Source organism: Rhagoletis pomonella, unplaced genomic scaffold (genome assembly GCF_013731165.1).
Source record: "Rhagoletis pomonella isolate Grant_MI unplaced genomic scaffold, Rhpom_1.0 Rhpom_scaffold_00013, whole genome shotgun sequence".
Taxonomy (NCBI): domain Eukaryota; kingdom Metazoa; phylum Arthropoda; class Insecta; order Diptera; family Tephritidae; genus Rhagoletis; species Rhagoletis pomonella.
In genome coordinates this window covers 10,504,970-10,520,231 of record NW_023458567.1, presented here as the reverse complement: position 1 = coordinate 10,520,231, position 15,262 = coordinate 10,504,970, and the positions used below count along the sequence as shown (strand labels likewise).

The 15,262-nt window shown below is 35.6% G+C and overlaps 1 protein-coding gene across 1 annotated transcript in view; it reads right to left on the bottom strand.

Annotated features, from left to right (window-relative positions):
* The window catches only part of LOC118748345 (kelch-like protein diablo), a 32,330-nt gene that overhangs the window by 2,046 nt on the left and 15,022 nt on the right, over positions 1 to 15,262 (bottom strand). The window contains exons 2-4 of the mRNA XM_036482718.1: positions 584 to 873; positions 311 to 530; positions 89 to 193 (exon numbers count right to left, since the gene is read on the bottom strand). Of these exons, the coding sequence (XP_036338611.1) occupies positions 89 to 193; positions 311 to 530; positions 584 to 873 (615 nt within the window). The remainder of the gene's footprint in view (positions 1 to 88; positions 194 to 310; positions 531 to 583; positions 874 to 15,262) is intronic.

The window sequence follows — 15,262 nt, the reverse complement described above, 5'->3', positions numbered from 1 at the left end:
TATTTTATTTTATTTTATTTTATTTTATTTTATTTTATTTTATTTTAATTTATTTTAATTTTATTTTATTTTATTTATTCAAACTAACCTGTGTCCATTTGTTGTTGTGCGTATCGTAGCGCTCTACCATATTTGTCGGCACCTCACTGCAGTCACCACCAAGAGCGTAAATATATTGGCCCGCGGAGGCTAACTGCAAGGCAAAAGAAAAAAGGTATTAATAAAGAGAAAACAGCGAATGCTTTGTTTTTGCATTCGAATAGCCTATGGCCTATACGTAGTTTTCCTCTGCTTCACCCAAAAAACTCACCGCTATCGCACCCCGCGCCTGTAACAGCGGTGCACACTGCTCCCAACGATCCCGCCGTGGATTATATCGCTCGACCGCATTCGTGTCACTATCGGTGCCATTGTTTGTGACCATACCACCAACCACATACAAGTAGCCTTCATGCTTCAGCGCTGCAGCTCTTGTGCGACCAGTAATCAGCTTAGGTGCAGCGGTCAAACTATCGGTTTCGGGGTTCCAACTAAGATATGCGCACTTAGATATTTGTTAAATACATTTCAGCTTCCAACTTACACATATACTTTACGATTATCATCTGAGTCTGCACCTATCATATATAGGCGATCCTGAAATTCGACAGCGTAATAACAACGCCAAAAAGGCTGTTCCGCTTTGAGCGGCTTCAAGGTGCGTATAGCGCGTGTTGTTGTATCGTAACAACATATTCTCACGCCATCCTTCCAATCGTAGAATAAGAGATATTGTTTCACAATTACTGTACGAAAGAGACCTTTAACTGGGATTTCATGGCAGACGGTCCAGTATTCTTTGGCGCTGTTGTACTTCAAGACCTTTGTGGAGTTCTGTAAGCAGGAAAAATTGACATATGAAAATAGAGGTCTATAAACGCAATAAGAATATCTCGGAAAGAAAAAAGCTAGGTAATGCAGTTTTTGGCGAGACTGAAATAGTAGTCGTGGCATTTAGAAAATAGGCGCAGAAGAATATCCTATTTTCGTTAGATCTGATCATGAATACCACATTCATGTTTGGAAATAGAACCTATAGAGAACTGCGAACGCCGAGTTCGATATGTTCTCAGAAATACCAAAACCCCCTATAGAACTTTCATCGCCTAGGAATTTTTTCTGGATTTTTCTCCACTCTTAGGGAAGCTTTTAGGATTCTCTCGTTATTTCGAAAAAATTACTGTTTTGCTCGAGAATTTCTGCGCATTCTCAGAATTTTCTTGGAGCTTTAACTCTTATCGGAATTTTTTGGTACTTGTTGGGATGTTTCGCATAATTTTCGACACCTCTCGGTATTTTTTGTGACTTTTCGAAACAATTCTAGCATACCAAGATTTTTCGAAAACGTAACGTGATTTTTACTAATTGCTTGAACTTTTTTGTAAGTTTTCGGAGCTTTCTATATTTTTAACAATTTTTGTGAGTTTTCGATATTTGCTTGGGATTCTGCGGGACAATTTAGATCATTAGACAGTTTTTATATGTTCTCCAAAATTTTCGAGACTTCTAGAGATTTTATAGGGAACCTTATTTCGGGGCCTTTCGATATTTCTTTCATCACTATTCAAAATATTTTTTGTATTCCAAGGGTTAACCAAATTTTATCGGGAATTTTGAGTAGTTTTCGGTGTTTTCCTGGAATATTTTTGGACCTTTTCGAAAATTTTGTGTAAATGTTTAGACTTCTGGAGTTTGTATATCGAGTTTTCAGAATTATTCTATATTTTTCGGGACTGTTCAGGACTATTGGGGGTTTTTGAAACTGTTTGGGTATTTCGAGTTTTTAGACACCTTTGGCGTTTTCGTAATCGTTCTGAAATTTAAGGTTTTTCGTATTTTCCTCTATTTTTTCGGAACTCTTCGGGATTTTTAGTAATTTTCCTTATTTTCCTGCGAAATTCAAATACATATGGGATTAGTTGAATTTTTGGGCCTCTCGGCATTTTTTTTTTGTTGCCGAAATTTGTTTGGAGCTCTATAGTTTTATCGAGATTTTTTAAGATTACCTTGTGAAGTTTCCGGGACTTGTGACGACTTTTTTAAATTTTTTCTGATTTGCTCGGGAACTTTCTGGATTCTTTTCGAAAATTTTTGGACTTATATATTTCTATTGACTTTTTTTTAGGACTTTTCTTAGTTTTTTTCGAGACTTTACGTGACTTATAGTCTTAGTCTTTTGGAATTTCTAGAATTTCTCTCGAACGTACTTAATTGCATACCTCCGGTTCAAATTGCACAGCCAATAAACAGCTGTTGCTGTCGTTGTATGTGTACTTTACACCTACGTTGGCCGAAACATTTTGTACAGTTGGAATAGTTGCGATTTCTTTATCCCTCGAACAGGAAGAGCCCATTGCATGGCTGAATATTCAATCGAAATGAAGTTGTACTCGAATCGTCACAAATTTGTTCTATAAAAAGTCCGCAGCTTTTGAGAGATTACTTTCGATTCCAAAAATTTTTTTTTAGTTTTATATGTATATTTTTTATCCGCATACACCGTTCTTACTCGCTTCTAAGACTGCACTAAAATTTGCAATGCATTTATGGAATGCAGCTGAAGTTTAAATGGTATTTTTATACTTCTATTAACACCGATAAGACAAGGTACTCGAGATAAGAATGAATCATACGTTTCTAATGCCAAATGTTTGTATGTACATATATGCCTCCATATGAATGCACTTGCATATGTACATATGTATTTATAAATGACAGTGTTCCTACATAGATGACTACTGTCAATGTTTTAGCTTTCGTACGCCAGTAAACTACTACGTGGCTTCTCCGAACGATGGGTAGCGAGTTCAATCCAAAAAGTGAACGACAGTGTCCTAAGTTTTTTTCTTTAGACAGCTTCGGATTATTTGTGTTAATAACAGTTGACCTGCCGATCATGATCAATAATATTTCTAAAATTCTTTCAATGCCCTTATGTCTGCTGTAAGAATTTATTTGTCAAAGTATCGATACAATTTTGGTGCACCCCCGTATCCATGCAAACTTGAAAGCCATTTTTCTCGAGTTTCTTATTTTTGGATAATGACACTCTTGCACCAAATGAGCTATATGTCATTTTTGCGGTATACTTAGGTGTGAAACTGATAAGAACTTTGTTCTTATTTCTGATTTAATCATTCTGCGAAAAGCACTTGAAGTTAGCTATTGGTGTGAGGTCATTGAAATGACAATAATGATAAGAGGGTTTTACTATGCGTATGTGAATATCTAAACTTTATACTGAAAATAAAATCTGCGTAAATATAACGAAAACTTGCGTAAATCTTACGAAATTTTTCGTCACTTTGAGCCACGAATGTTTTCGTTGATTGTACAAAACAGTTTTCGTACATACTACGAAAATATGAGGCATCAGATCTTTAGTACATTTTACGAATGTATGTATTTGTACTATTTACTAAAGAATTTAGTACTATTTACTAAAGAATTTAGTAATATTTACTAAAGAATTTTGTGCTATTTCTTAGTTTTTAGCGAAATTTTTGTAAAATGCTCTGAAATAATACGTATATTTAACGAAATTATTTTCGTAAAATCTGCGCTTCTTTCGTAGAATGTGCGATTTTGCTTTCATTCTCCACACTGTAAAAAACATATTACGAATTATAACACAACACTTTTATTTTGTTTTTATCGTTAATTTTAAGCGTTTTTGTTTAACAAAACGTTTTGCAAAAACGCTTAACATTAATGACTAAAATATAATGAAAGTGTTGTGCTATAATTTTAGTCATGTTTTTTATAGTGTTAATAAGTGTTAATACGAAAAAAGAAGAAGAATTTTCTGACTACACTGTAGCTTAGAAGTAATAAAAAAGGTTATTTTACCTATAATAAAACTTAAGTCTTTTATTTATATACATACGAATAGGTTCTATACTACATATTTTTTATTGCTTAGGTTTCATTCAATAAAGTATATTGATGCAAGGTGTTAAACTATGAGACTCAACAAAACTAAATATAATAGGATATAAAATTAGAAAGAAAGAACATAAAAAATACTGGTTTTACTTTCTTAAACATTATAATATTTTTATGTAGAGGCACTTGACAGATTCGCAGCTTCATCGATGTTTGTTTCCTTGACGACTATAAATTAAAGGAAAATTATAAGGCGTCTGAAAAGCAAGTTTCATACATGTACTTACTTTTAATTTCATTAAATAGTGCTCCTGGCTTATTCTTGCCGTTGATAGGTAACTGATGAAATTGCCTATATATAAAGTCCCACATTGCAGCGCAAGGCGCAGCGTAGGCGATGTTAAAAACATTGTATGCTTATAAAGCATAGTATATCCACAGCTTTAATATTTAATTTTGTTTTGTTTTCTTATCCAGCAAATCCCTTTTTAAAACGTTTAAAATTATATTATACGTCTCACAGCAGCCAACAAGTAATTCCGCAATGACACGCGATACATAAAAATATGATGAAATATTAAACTGCCGATAATTGAGTATATTGTACGAAAATATTCGTATGTTGAACGAATTAAAAAAAACATGTTTCTGCATTAGTACTTTATACGAAAGTATTAACTAAATTGTATTCGTACAGTTTAGTTAATACTTTCGTAAGATGTAGATTTCGTAAATTTTAAAACCATACGTAAATATTACGAATGCCTTCCTACAATATACAAAATTATTCGTACAGAGATTTGTTCAGTGCTTTACGAATGTGTTTCGTAATATAAACGTAAGATTTCGTAAATTGTACTGAAAAAATGACTTACGAAAGTCCTTTCGTTATATTTACGTATGGTTCGTAAAATCTTGTTTCGTTGTGAAAACTGTGTTCGTACTATGAACGAAAGTTTTGTACATTGTACAAAAATCAAGACTACGAAAGTTTTTCCTAGCACTTTTAGGAAATTTTATTTTCAGTGTAAGCTTTTAGGGATTGTACAGTGCTGATAACAATCGGAAATACACACGTTTGAATCGAGTGGTTAGGATGGGAATGCGAGGTAATTGCGAACCAGCTGGCATGGAAGGGAAGCAATCTGTAATCGATCAGGTTTGCTCCAATTACCGAAAAGAAAACTACGAACTATGGCTTAGATCTGTTTTTATTGAACAAGATAATCACAAATGGGCCACGAGTTAATGGATACAGATATTAGCCTCTAGTTCTCCTTGATCATCTCTACATTAGCTTAGAGATTGGTTTTATTAATGGACACTGCAAATACAAGAAGAGCGTAAATGCTTCCCCTCCAATGACTTCTACCGCAGTTGCAGGAACGAGGAGGAGGTAACTAGCATCGAGCGCTTTCTCTGTCATTTTCTTGTCTTATCATAAATACGACAACGTAAACCGAAATATCTCCTTTACGACTGCCCAGCGGACTCAGAATAAATCAGGGTAAATAACCCTACAAAAAATTGTGCGACTAATCTCTAAAGAGAGTATTCCGAGATTACTCTCAATCGGGTACAATTGGGCATTATTTAACCGCAACTATTCGCATACGGGTATTATTGGATATCAATTAGTCCCAGACTCATATTTAATTTATTTATTTGTCCTTTACCTCGAGTTCTCCAGTTGCTATCACGCACTCATATATATTGCGCTTGAGCGATTCAGTTTGCAGTTTCTTTATTATCATTTTCAGCATCACATTAAATCAGTCACACGATGTAAAGTCCTGTCTTTGGCATTGATTGGCTGGCAGAGGCCCTTCCCAATTCTGGCGGTGCTGGTAGTGTTGCTCAACACTATTTTGCAGAGCCAGGCGTTACTAATTTTAGACTCAACAACTTAGATCAGTTGGCAGGTCGTCAGCTCCAGCGACTTTGTTGTTTTTCAGCACAGAAATAGAAACTGTTCAGGCACTACTTATTGGTTATTTGTAGGGACCGTAACAGTTACAACTTATATTAAAAAAATCGCTCTTTAACAATTATTTTTTGACCTTTATTTAATTACTCCTTAAACAACATTTTTTTTGTTTTTGTTTTATATAAAAAATCTGCAAATAACAGTTATTTATGATATTTAAATTATATATCTTAGATAACAGTTATTGAAGACTTTTATTTATAGCAAGAGAAATTAAAAATGCATCGGCTGTAAGCGATATGTATACCTGTTTTATTTCTTCCCGTTTATGTTCAATGAAAGCCAAATTTGCTAAGTCAAAAAGAGGTACAGGTAACTCGATAGGACCACATTAACAGCGAACCCTTTACACTCGTATGGAGTTTTGATTTGCTTTAGACACTCAAAATATCGTCTTAAAAGTTTTGTAAAGTACTAGCAGAAAATGGCTATAAGCATTTTTTGTCCTCGCCTTTAAAACTTGCACAAATGGTCTTAGCAACTTTTCACTCCAAGCTTGCGTTTTGAAAACAAAATTAATGTTCTGAATTTCCTTCCTGCGCGTTATGAATTAGTTACCATCACCAGCATATATTCAATTATAGCCACCCCAATTGCTAAAGAAAGTCATTTCTTTTACAACTCACACAAAACAACGCTAAAAATTGGAGTGAAATTTCTTGGCAAAAGTTAGCTGAGTCAACTAAATTAGCTCAGCTGTTCTGCTGCTACTCTCATTGTTCTCTGTTTGCTTTTCTTTCGCACTCACTTCCCCGTCACTTAGCGACTCAACTCAATTATGTACATATGTATACATACACAGCTACGTAACGGTTGTTTTTCTTTTACAAAGTTTCTACGCTAGATGGCGCAGTCGCTGCCAAGACGTTGGCAAAGCATCAAGTTAACGATGATGCAGCAAATTGAGAATAGATGGCGCTCAACGCGTTGTTGGTTGGAGTGAGTGCTGAAGGAAAGGGTAAGGAAATGATGGCATAAAGAGAATATAATATTTTATATATAAACTAAAAAAAACATACCAATTTAGAGGACTCACAAGACATCTTAAGCGTTGTAATGTCTTATAATCGTAATATGTTTTCATGTAAAATAACAATCCAAATGTCTTATGTGCACTTACTCTTTGCACTGGCAGACCGTTTAGTAGTCTTAAGCAACAAATGGCATACTTGACTGTACGCTAAGTTCACTTGCATATTAACACACACATGCACACACAAGCAGACTCTTGAGTAGTACCTTTGAAGTGAGAGGTTACTTGAAATTATGCGCTTAGTAGGGCGGTCGGCGCGCTTTGATGAACTGCCGCCGTCTTGGACGATGTGCAGATAGCAAGGAAAGAAGCGTACGAAATGTTGCAAGTATCTAGTACATACAAACTCAAGCTTCCTTGCAAGCTTCATACATATATATTTTTCATTTTGCTTCTATTTCCAACGCCACTCTCTGCTCGAGTGCCACTTCATTCACACCAAAAAAAGGATTTTCAAAGTAAAGCCGCCACTGCAGCTTTCTACGACACAGACAACGACACCTGCATATAGAGCTGGCGCAAGGAAGTTGGCATTTCATTTTGTGGATTATAGTGCTGAATTTTTCCTTTATGCATACATGTGTGTTGTATTTATGCATTTGTGGGTGCCTGCATATGTAAGTACATACATATGTATGCATATACATATAATGTTCTTGAGTGTCCTTACTTATTTAATGTACCACAACAGCGCTAAAATGTGCAACAAGCAGCTAAACAACACAATTAAGCAACACTTAAGGAGTTGACTTAAAAGACAAGCGGCAGATATCCTTATGTGAATATGTATGTATATAACTTTGTTCATACGAGTACATAAGTATGTCGTTTATGAAGAAAAGCCACTCAAAATCTGAAGCCATTTTAGAAAAGCTTTGAAGTTTCGCCGGTCAACTTTCGGTGGGACTGAGAGTACCGTAAACCGTTTTGTATGCCAAATTGTTGAAATAGATGAAGTACAATTAAAGAACGATAAGAAGTAGTTCAAGAAACTGTATTTTTGAAATAAGTATAAGGGCTGTTTAAGTACTATAATGCAAAGCAGAGATATAATTGTCGATATATGTACATACATACTAGGGATATTAATTTTTTCGCTTCTTACTTTCCCGGGAGTTTCGGGATGTCGTTATCACAATACCGGGATCCCGGGATTAGTTCCGGGATTTAGATATTCATTCTCCTACCATAAAATAAGAAAATAAAAAATTTGTTTAAACCCTATTTTTTATTAAAAGTGACGTTTTTATTTTCTCTCTCTCTTTAAAAAATTCAATGCAATATAGAATAAAAATAGAGGTACCAAATGGAAGAGGAAACTTCTTTAGAGTTAAAAAAAATCAAAAATTTTTTGGGTTCACAAGGACGAATAGGTAATTTTTTAGCTGATAAAGTTAGAAGGACGAAATTTGAGGACGTTATCGTGTTTATATAAGTCCTGAGCATATATTTTTTTCAAAAACAAATATTACGAAATTTCAAGGAAAAATTTTAAAAGGACATTTTCAATACTTACCAGTCCTTATAATAATAATAATAGATTGGCGCTTACACATATGGTTTTTTCTTATAGGAGTTCGCCCTGGCCATGAAACCTTCCGTAAGTCGCCTAATTCGCTTATCAAATTTTCGGTCACTTTTCCTCCCGGCCAGCATTTTAAGCTCTTCGCACTCACGTATTTCGGCCTCTGTCTTCTTATTGCGGCAAATACTTCGCGCTTCCCTCTTCATTTCTTTACAATGGAACCATATAGCTCGCGTTGCGCCTGATCACAGCGTGACCATGTAGGCTCTCTCTCACCACGAGTCCAACACCGAATTTGCGCTCCTTTACGTTGTAACTGTAGTAGACGTCGCAGGTCTCCACGTTTGCTTTGCCTTGCCCCATCCATCGTATTTCTTGGATGGTGGTGATATTAGTCTTTGTCTTCCCGATGACATAAAACAACCGGGCAGAGGCATCTGGTACCACAATATGGGTGTAAAATAAAGTGGAAATTTGAATTGAAAAAATAAATAAATGTTTTGATGCACAAGAACGAATAGGTATGGAAAAGTCCTTTTTAAATTTTATCTTGGAATTTCCTTGAAAATTTCCAATATTTATTTTTGAAAAAATTATATGTTAAGGACAAATGTATAACCGACCACATTTTCTAATTTCGTCGTTATATGCTTATTTTTTTTAGGATACAAAATTAACTAAGAGAGCATTTTCAATATATCTATTCCTCGTTTTAAACGAAAAATAAAATTTGTTTAATTCTAAATAATTTTTTCTTGTATTTGCTGCCCACATTGTTATTTTACATTGCACTAAATTTTTTAAATAATATTTTTAATTAATCTTATCTTTGAAATTTCTTTACCGTCTGAGAGAAAAAAGAAAACCGCAGTTTTAGTAGATATATTTGACCCCTAGTTTCGCGAGTATGTATATAGATTCTTTCGCGAGTTTTGATTTTGTTTTTGTTTTTGTCGCACGGTGTTTTTAGTTTTTTTGTTGAGATTATAAAAGTCCACTGAACTTCGCCCCAAAAAATATTGTAAAATTAGGTGGTAAAAAGGTTTGCAATTTTTTGATAAAAATGGTATGAAATTTTTGGAGTGCAATAGAATTTTTTTAATCTACTTACATATATACATACATACATACGAGTATAGAAGAAAGCGTAGCTAATCAAGTGATGCTTTTGTATATGCAACTGTGTCCACATCATTCATATATTTACTTTACTCCTACGTTACCCTCGATTATTTTATGTCAAAGAGCATTTGCACTTAGAATTTGGAATTTTGGATCACCATTTTCGTTTCGTAGTTTAGGTGAAAGTGTGTGTGTGTGTTTCGGTAAGATATGCTTGGGATTGCTTCGTTTTGAAATGCAGCAATATGATGCTCCAATATACCTACATACATACATACATGCAAACCCAATCGAACACAAACCCACACACACACTCCGTACTGGCAACATATCCTACTCTACACAACAAAAGCAACTCAATAAATGCGCACTAAACCAGAATATTATTATCATTATGCAAACGTACTTGTATGGAAATTTACATACGCAAATGTACACCCACTCACGTAAATAAACGCACACACACACCTATGTATGTATTCGTATGTGGACGTGACTCACTTGCTGGCATGTAATTTTATTAGTGTTGGTTGGTTGCTTAGTGGTCTGCCGCTAGTGCGCCAAAAGGCACACTACACAGCAGCTTATAAACACACCAGCACGTACACACATACAAATGCCGTTGCCACCTTCTTCCAACTCCAACCTACTCCTTGCTCCTTGCATACGCTGCCAACAAATATTTTGCATAATAATAATGGCTACGCATGCAGTCAAGTCCAGTTCAGTTGAGTTGAGTCGAGTCGAGTCGAGTCGGTAGTATTTAATGGACTGGAAAACTGTCCAGTGCGAAGGAGCAAAGATTTAACATGACAACAACATTACAACAACCATGGCTATAATAGTACAACAGCAACCAGTAACAAGCAATTGCTACAACAATAACATTACATATTTAGCTGAGCATCAACAATACACAGACGTGTAATAATAACTCCAACCAAACAGCAGCAGCAGCAGCAGCAGTCGAAATTTTTTTAGAGTACAAGCTTTTTGTACGTGAGTGTAATGCCCGAGTGTAGCGCATAAAGTTTATTGTAGCATAAAACGTGGGTCTCCACCTGCTGCATACACTACATGGATATGTAAATACATACATACATAACAGTGTTGGTACCCTGCAAAAAATGGGACTAATCCGGGATGACTCCGGGAGCAATCGCAAAGGAACATGCGACTAATACCACTTTTGATCTCTTTATATGGAATGAACTGATCGCTTTTGTTCGAGCATGTCCTATGAAGAGACTAATTGTTCACCTTTATACCCGAAAGGGTATAAAAAGCGACTAGTCACTTTTAAAAAATAAAAATAAAAATTTGCGGCAGCTGAGATTCGAACCGGGTTGCTCAGTTTGGTTAGGCGAATACTCTCTCTGTGTGCCAACGCCGCACATGAAATTTTATTGACTGAGTGCGTAGATATCATTAAATCGTTAATAGTACCCGTTAGAGATGAGTTGGGGACTAATTGATCTCCAATTATACCCATAAGGGATGAGTCGAGACTAATTGACCTCCATTAGTACCCGTATGAGACTAGTTGGGACTAATTAATGCCCAATTGTACCCGATTGAGAGTAATCTCGGAATACTCTCTTTAGAGATTAGTCGCACAATTTTTTGCAGGGTAGTCTATGACGCAGGCATGCATACAAATTACTCGTTGATCGCATCGAGATACACCAAACGTACATGTGTACATGCAGCAGCAGCAGCTAATGGAGCCAAAATTATGTCCACAAACATTGCGAGTGGCCCGTGTTTGTTAAATCATGGACACAGAGAGGCATAAATACCTTTGTACATACAGTGCCGAACAGAAGTATCTGCACAGTGAATTTTTCGCAATATATACAAAATTATTTGTTTTCTATAATTTTTTATAAAAACATAGTTCATTCTACACCAAAAAACATGATAATAAAATCTCTAAACTTTGTGCAAAACTCAGGAAAATTCATAACATATAACAAAGTGCAAGTTTGAAGTCGCTAGAAAATCGCGTTGATTTTTGGCAATTTTTTTCACGCAAGTTCTTCCATACAAAGTATATTCGACAATTATTTATTGTGTGGAGAAAATGAGCAACACCTTCCACTAAAAAAATTGCCTAAAATAAACGCGAGTTTCTAGAAACTTTAAACTTGCCTTTTGACATACTAAAATTGATTGAACTATAAAACTGCATACTTAGAATTTTTCTAAAAAATCTGAATAAAAAGTTGCAAATTAGTGTGCAAATTTATTGTATTTTCCTGAGTTTTGCACAAAGTTTAGAGATTTTATTTTTATGTTTTTTGGTGTAAAATGAACTATATTTTTATAAAAAATTATCGAACATAAATTAGAATAAAACACTTTGCATATATTGCGAAAAACTCTCTGTGCCAATACTTTTGTTCGTCACTGTATGTATGTATAACTATACACAAATGTATGCATACGTTTTTATATATGTACAGTGGGGAGCAGTGCATGTACATGACGATTTTCGTTAAATATTTGCAAAGGTTTTTAAAGTTAAAATTTTTTTGTTATTTTTTCATAAAAAACTTTCAAACTCAATACTGAGCTAAAAAAATTTAAAAAATTCTCATTAAAATTTAGAGCTTTTAATTTGATTTTTTTTTTTCGAGTGCAAGCTTTAAGCAGTTGCAAAATCGCCTTAATTTTTAATATATATATTTTTTTTTTTTAATAACAAGACCAATTCATAAAAACTGGCGTTGATTTTTGCGAACGGTCTTGCGCATTTTTTTTCATAGGAAATTCATGCTTGTATGAAAATGTGCAGAAAGCCGTCACCAAAAAAAAAAAAACTCAAAAATCAACGCGATTTTGCAGCCGCTTAAAACTTCTAAAAAATGTAATTGAAAAGTTTGTTTTTCTAAGCGCTGTATAAAGTTTAAAAGTTTGATTTATATGCTTTTGTTTAAATCATGAACCATTTGTTTATGATAAAATACCAAAAAAAAAAATGTACTTTAAAAACCTTGCAAATATTTAATAAACATCACCATCACTGCTCCCCACTGTACCTATTTTCCTAGATCCATGATATTTTATAGGAGCATGTGCCTAGGTAAATGTTATACTCTAGCCGACTGACCGGCTGACAGTTGCTGTGTGAGCAGTTGTGCCAAGCTAACCAGTAGCGCTGTAAATCAATGTAAGTCTTTTGACGATTTCATTCACTTCGTTGATTTTTTATACATTTTCACATTTTAGTTAAAAATTTGTTGGAGACACTTTTCAATTAATTACTTTTTATTCGTCGACTTATGTATTTCCAATTATATCTCTAATCAACGGAGACTTCATTCAAAGTCATAAGTGACTAAATGAATTAGTCGAACTCACTCTCCAGTCATTAGTGACTTAATTCTTTCGTGCGAAGTTGTATTATCACTTAGGATGAAATTGTATTGCGTTAGAAGGAATACTTCCCTTTTAATTCAAGAGAGGTCAGCATTTTGAGTTAACTCACTTGTCCTAGGTGACTAAATGAATTAAGTCTAACTCATGCTACAGTCATTGGTGACTTCATTGTCAGGTTAGTACCATTTGAATTGCCTTTCACATAGGATTAAGCGATTATTTTGTGTAGTTTTAGATCACAGAGTAGACTATGAGACGATAAGTTTTTTAAAAAAGTGGCCCAGAGGTTGAAATTCTTTGTTTAATTCACAACTTCGCGCGTACTAATGTCGCAGCCACCGATGCAGGAGTCTAATTATCAATTCACGTCTCCTGCATTTTTAACATTTTTTTCATAAATCGTTTGAGAACTACTGAATTCGGTGGTGAACGAATGAAACGTACAAACTTGCTCACTCAAAAAACTTTCTTAGTGGGTAGTGCACACGATTAGTCTGCCAAGCCCACCAGCGCAAGCACCGTACACACACATAGCTTTGGTTAATTTTGCGTTGCATGTAATCGTAGGTTGTGCGTATGGCCAACAGCCACAGGAATAGTAAATTACTATTTACGTACATACGTGTGTATGTACGAGTATGTAGGCAACACGGCATGAAAACAACAACACCAATGCGTGGTGCGTATGTGCTGAAATCTAGAGCAACATGATGTCGAGAGCTTTCGTTGCGGGCGAGAAAATTAAATTGGCCAAAAACTGTATCCATAACTTTTGGCTATTACCATTGGACATGTGGCGGCAACATATGGAAAATGCATGAAAGGACAAGCAAAGCAAAGGTAGGGAGAGCGAGAAAGTGGTAGACGTTGTTGCAAGCAGGTGAGGCGAATCAAGCGAGTGAACAGTGGCATGAATAAGCGGTGAAACAATAGCTTTTGGGAACGTTATGAATGTGGCGCCCGGATAGGTAGGTCGGTCGACCTTAACAAGCTGGCTCTAGCACGAGCACTCTAGGCGAGAGAAATATATTCATAGTCGCTAACGTAAATATATTTTTGATGCAGGAGTCACCACAAAATTGCAAGGCCCGCAAACAGTTACAATACATTGTCGTCTCCAAGTTAAATGGAGTCGAAAAGCAAACGTTGCAGCTACTTGGAGGCGCAGCTGTGTTTTTAAATGTGTTTCTGTGTGTTAGTGTAAATACAAAAATTGTGTGCCTGCCTTGCATGTGGGTGCACACGTATCGGGCATCGTACCAATATTGTTGGGCTTATTTCACTATTTTACACGTCGATGTTGAATGAGGAGAGCAAAAGCTTAGACAACAGCTTTGTACTTGCTCGAAACGTTTTTTCTGTTTGTTTCTTGTTGTTGTAATATTTGCCTTCCCTTCTTTTGTTGTTCGTATCACAACAGCCTTAGGCCATATTGGTGCCTTGTTTGTTACCACAAACAAACTCAGCCCACTTATTTCTAAAGCCGCTACTCTAAATCTTGTCAAACAAAAATTAGTCTTGGTGAAACAAAAATTAGATAGAAGGTCATGTAGTCTCTTACTCTCTTCAACTCCTTCAAATTTGCTGTCAAAAGGACATTTTTTCATTAGCTGCCCGCATAGGAGCCACAAGCAAGGTAAAAATATCATAAACTGAGCGAGTAAGCAAGAAGAAGAGGAAAGGCGATCTGGGAAGTACATACTGACTATAGTCTCAAGTAGGCAGCAAAAGTCGTTTAAACGAAGCACATTGGTTTTCTTTTTATATTTAAGAGCAACTACATGAGTTTACTGATAAAACAAGGTCCGGTAATCTTTTAGATTTCACAGGCCGCAAGATTATTCCATCTACCAGAAAGGTAAACTCTACCAAGCTGGCCTGGAAATTGATATACCTATTGTGTCCCTCCACGGACATATCTTTCCTTTGCTTTCGTCAGCTGTTCAACTACCCTCGACATCCGGGGCCAAGAACCCACATGAGTTGAATTCAATAATGCTGGGCTACGATATTCATTACAGGACTTTGTACTGTTTATGCCTGAGTCTAAAGCTTTCAGATGTGAAAAGCAGCCAGCACCTGGCGGTGGACCTGGTTTAATCCATTACATCTCTAGCGCTACTTTTACCCATGAACCGGAGCCCACTTCTATTGTATACTGGGCTTCCTGCCTTCTTCATTGCTTTCGTCTCTCAGTAAAGGATGGAGCCCATCCTTCGCACGTTTTCTCCTTCTTCGGTGTAGTTATTGAGGTTTCCTAGAATCGTTGGCGCTTATCAACCTGCACCTC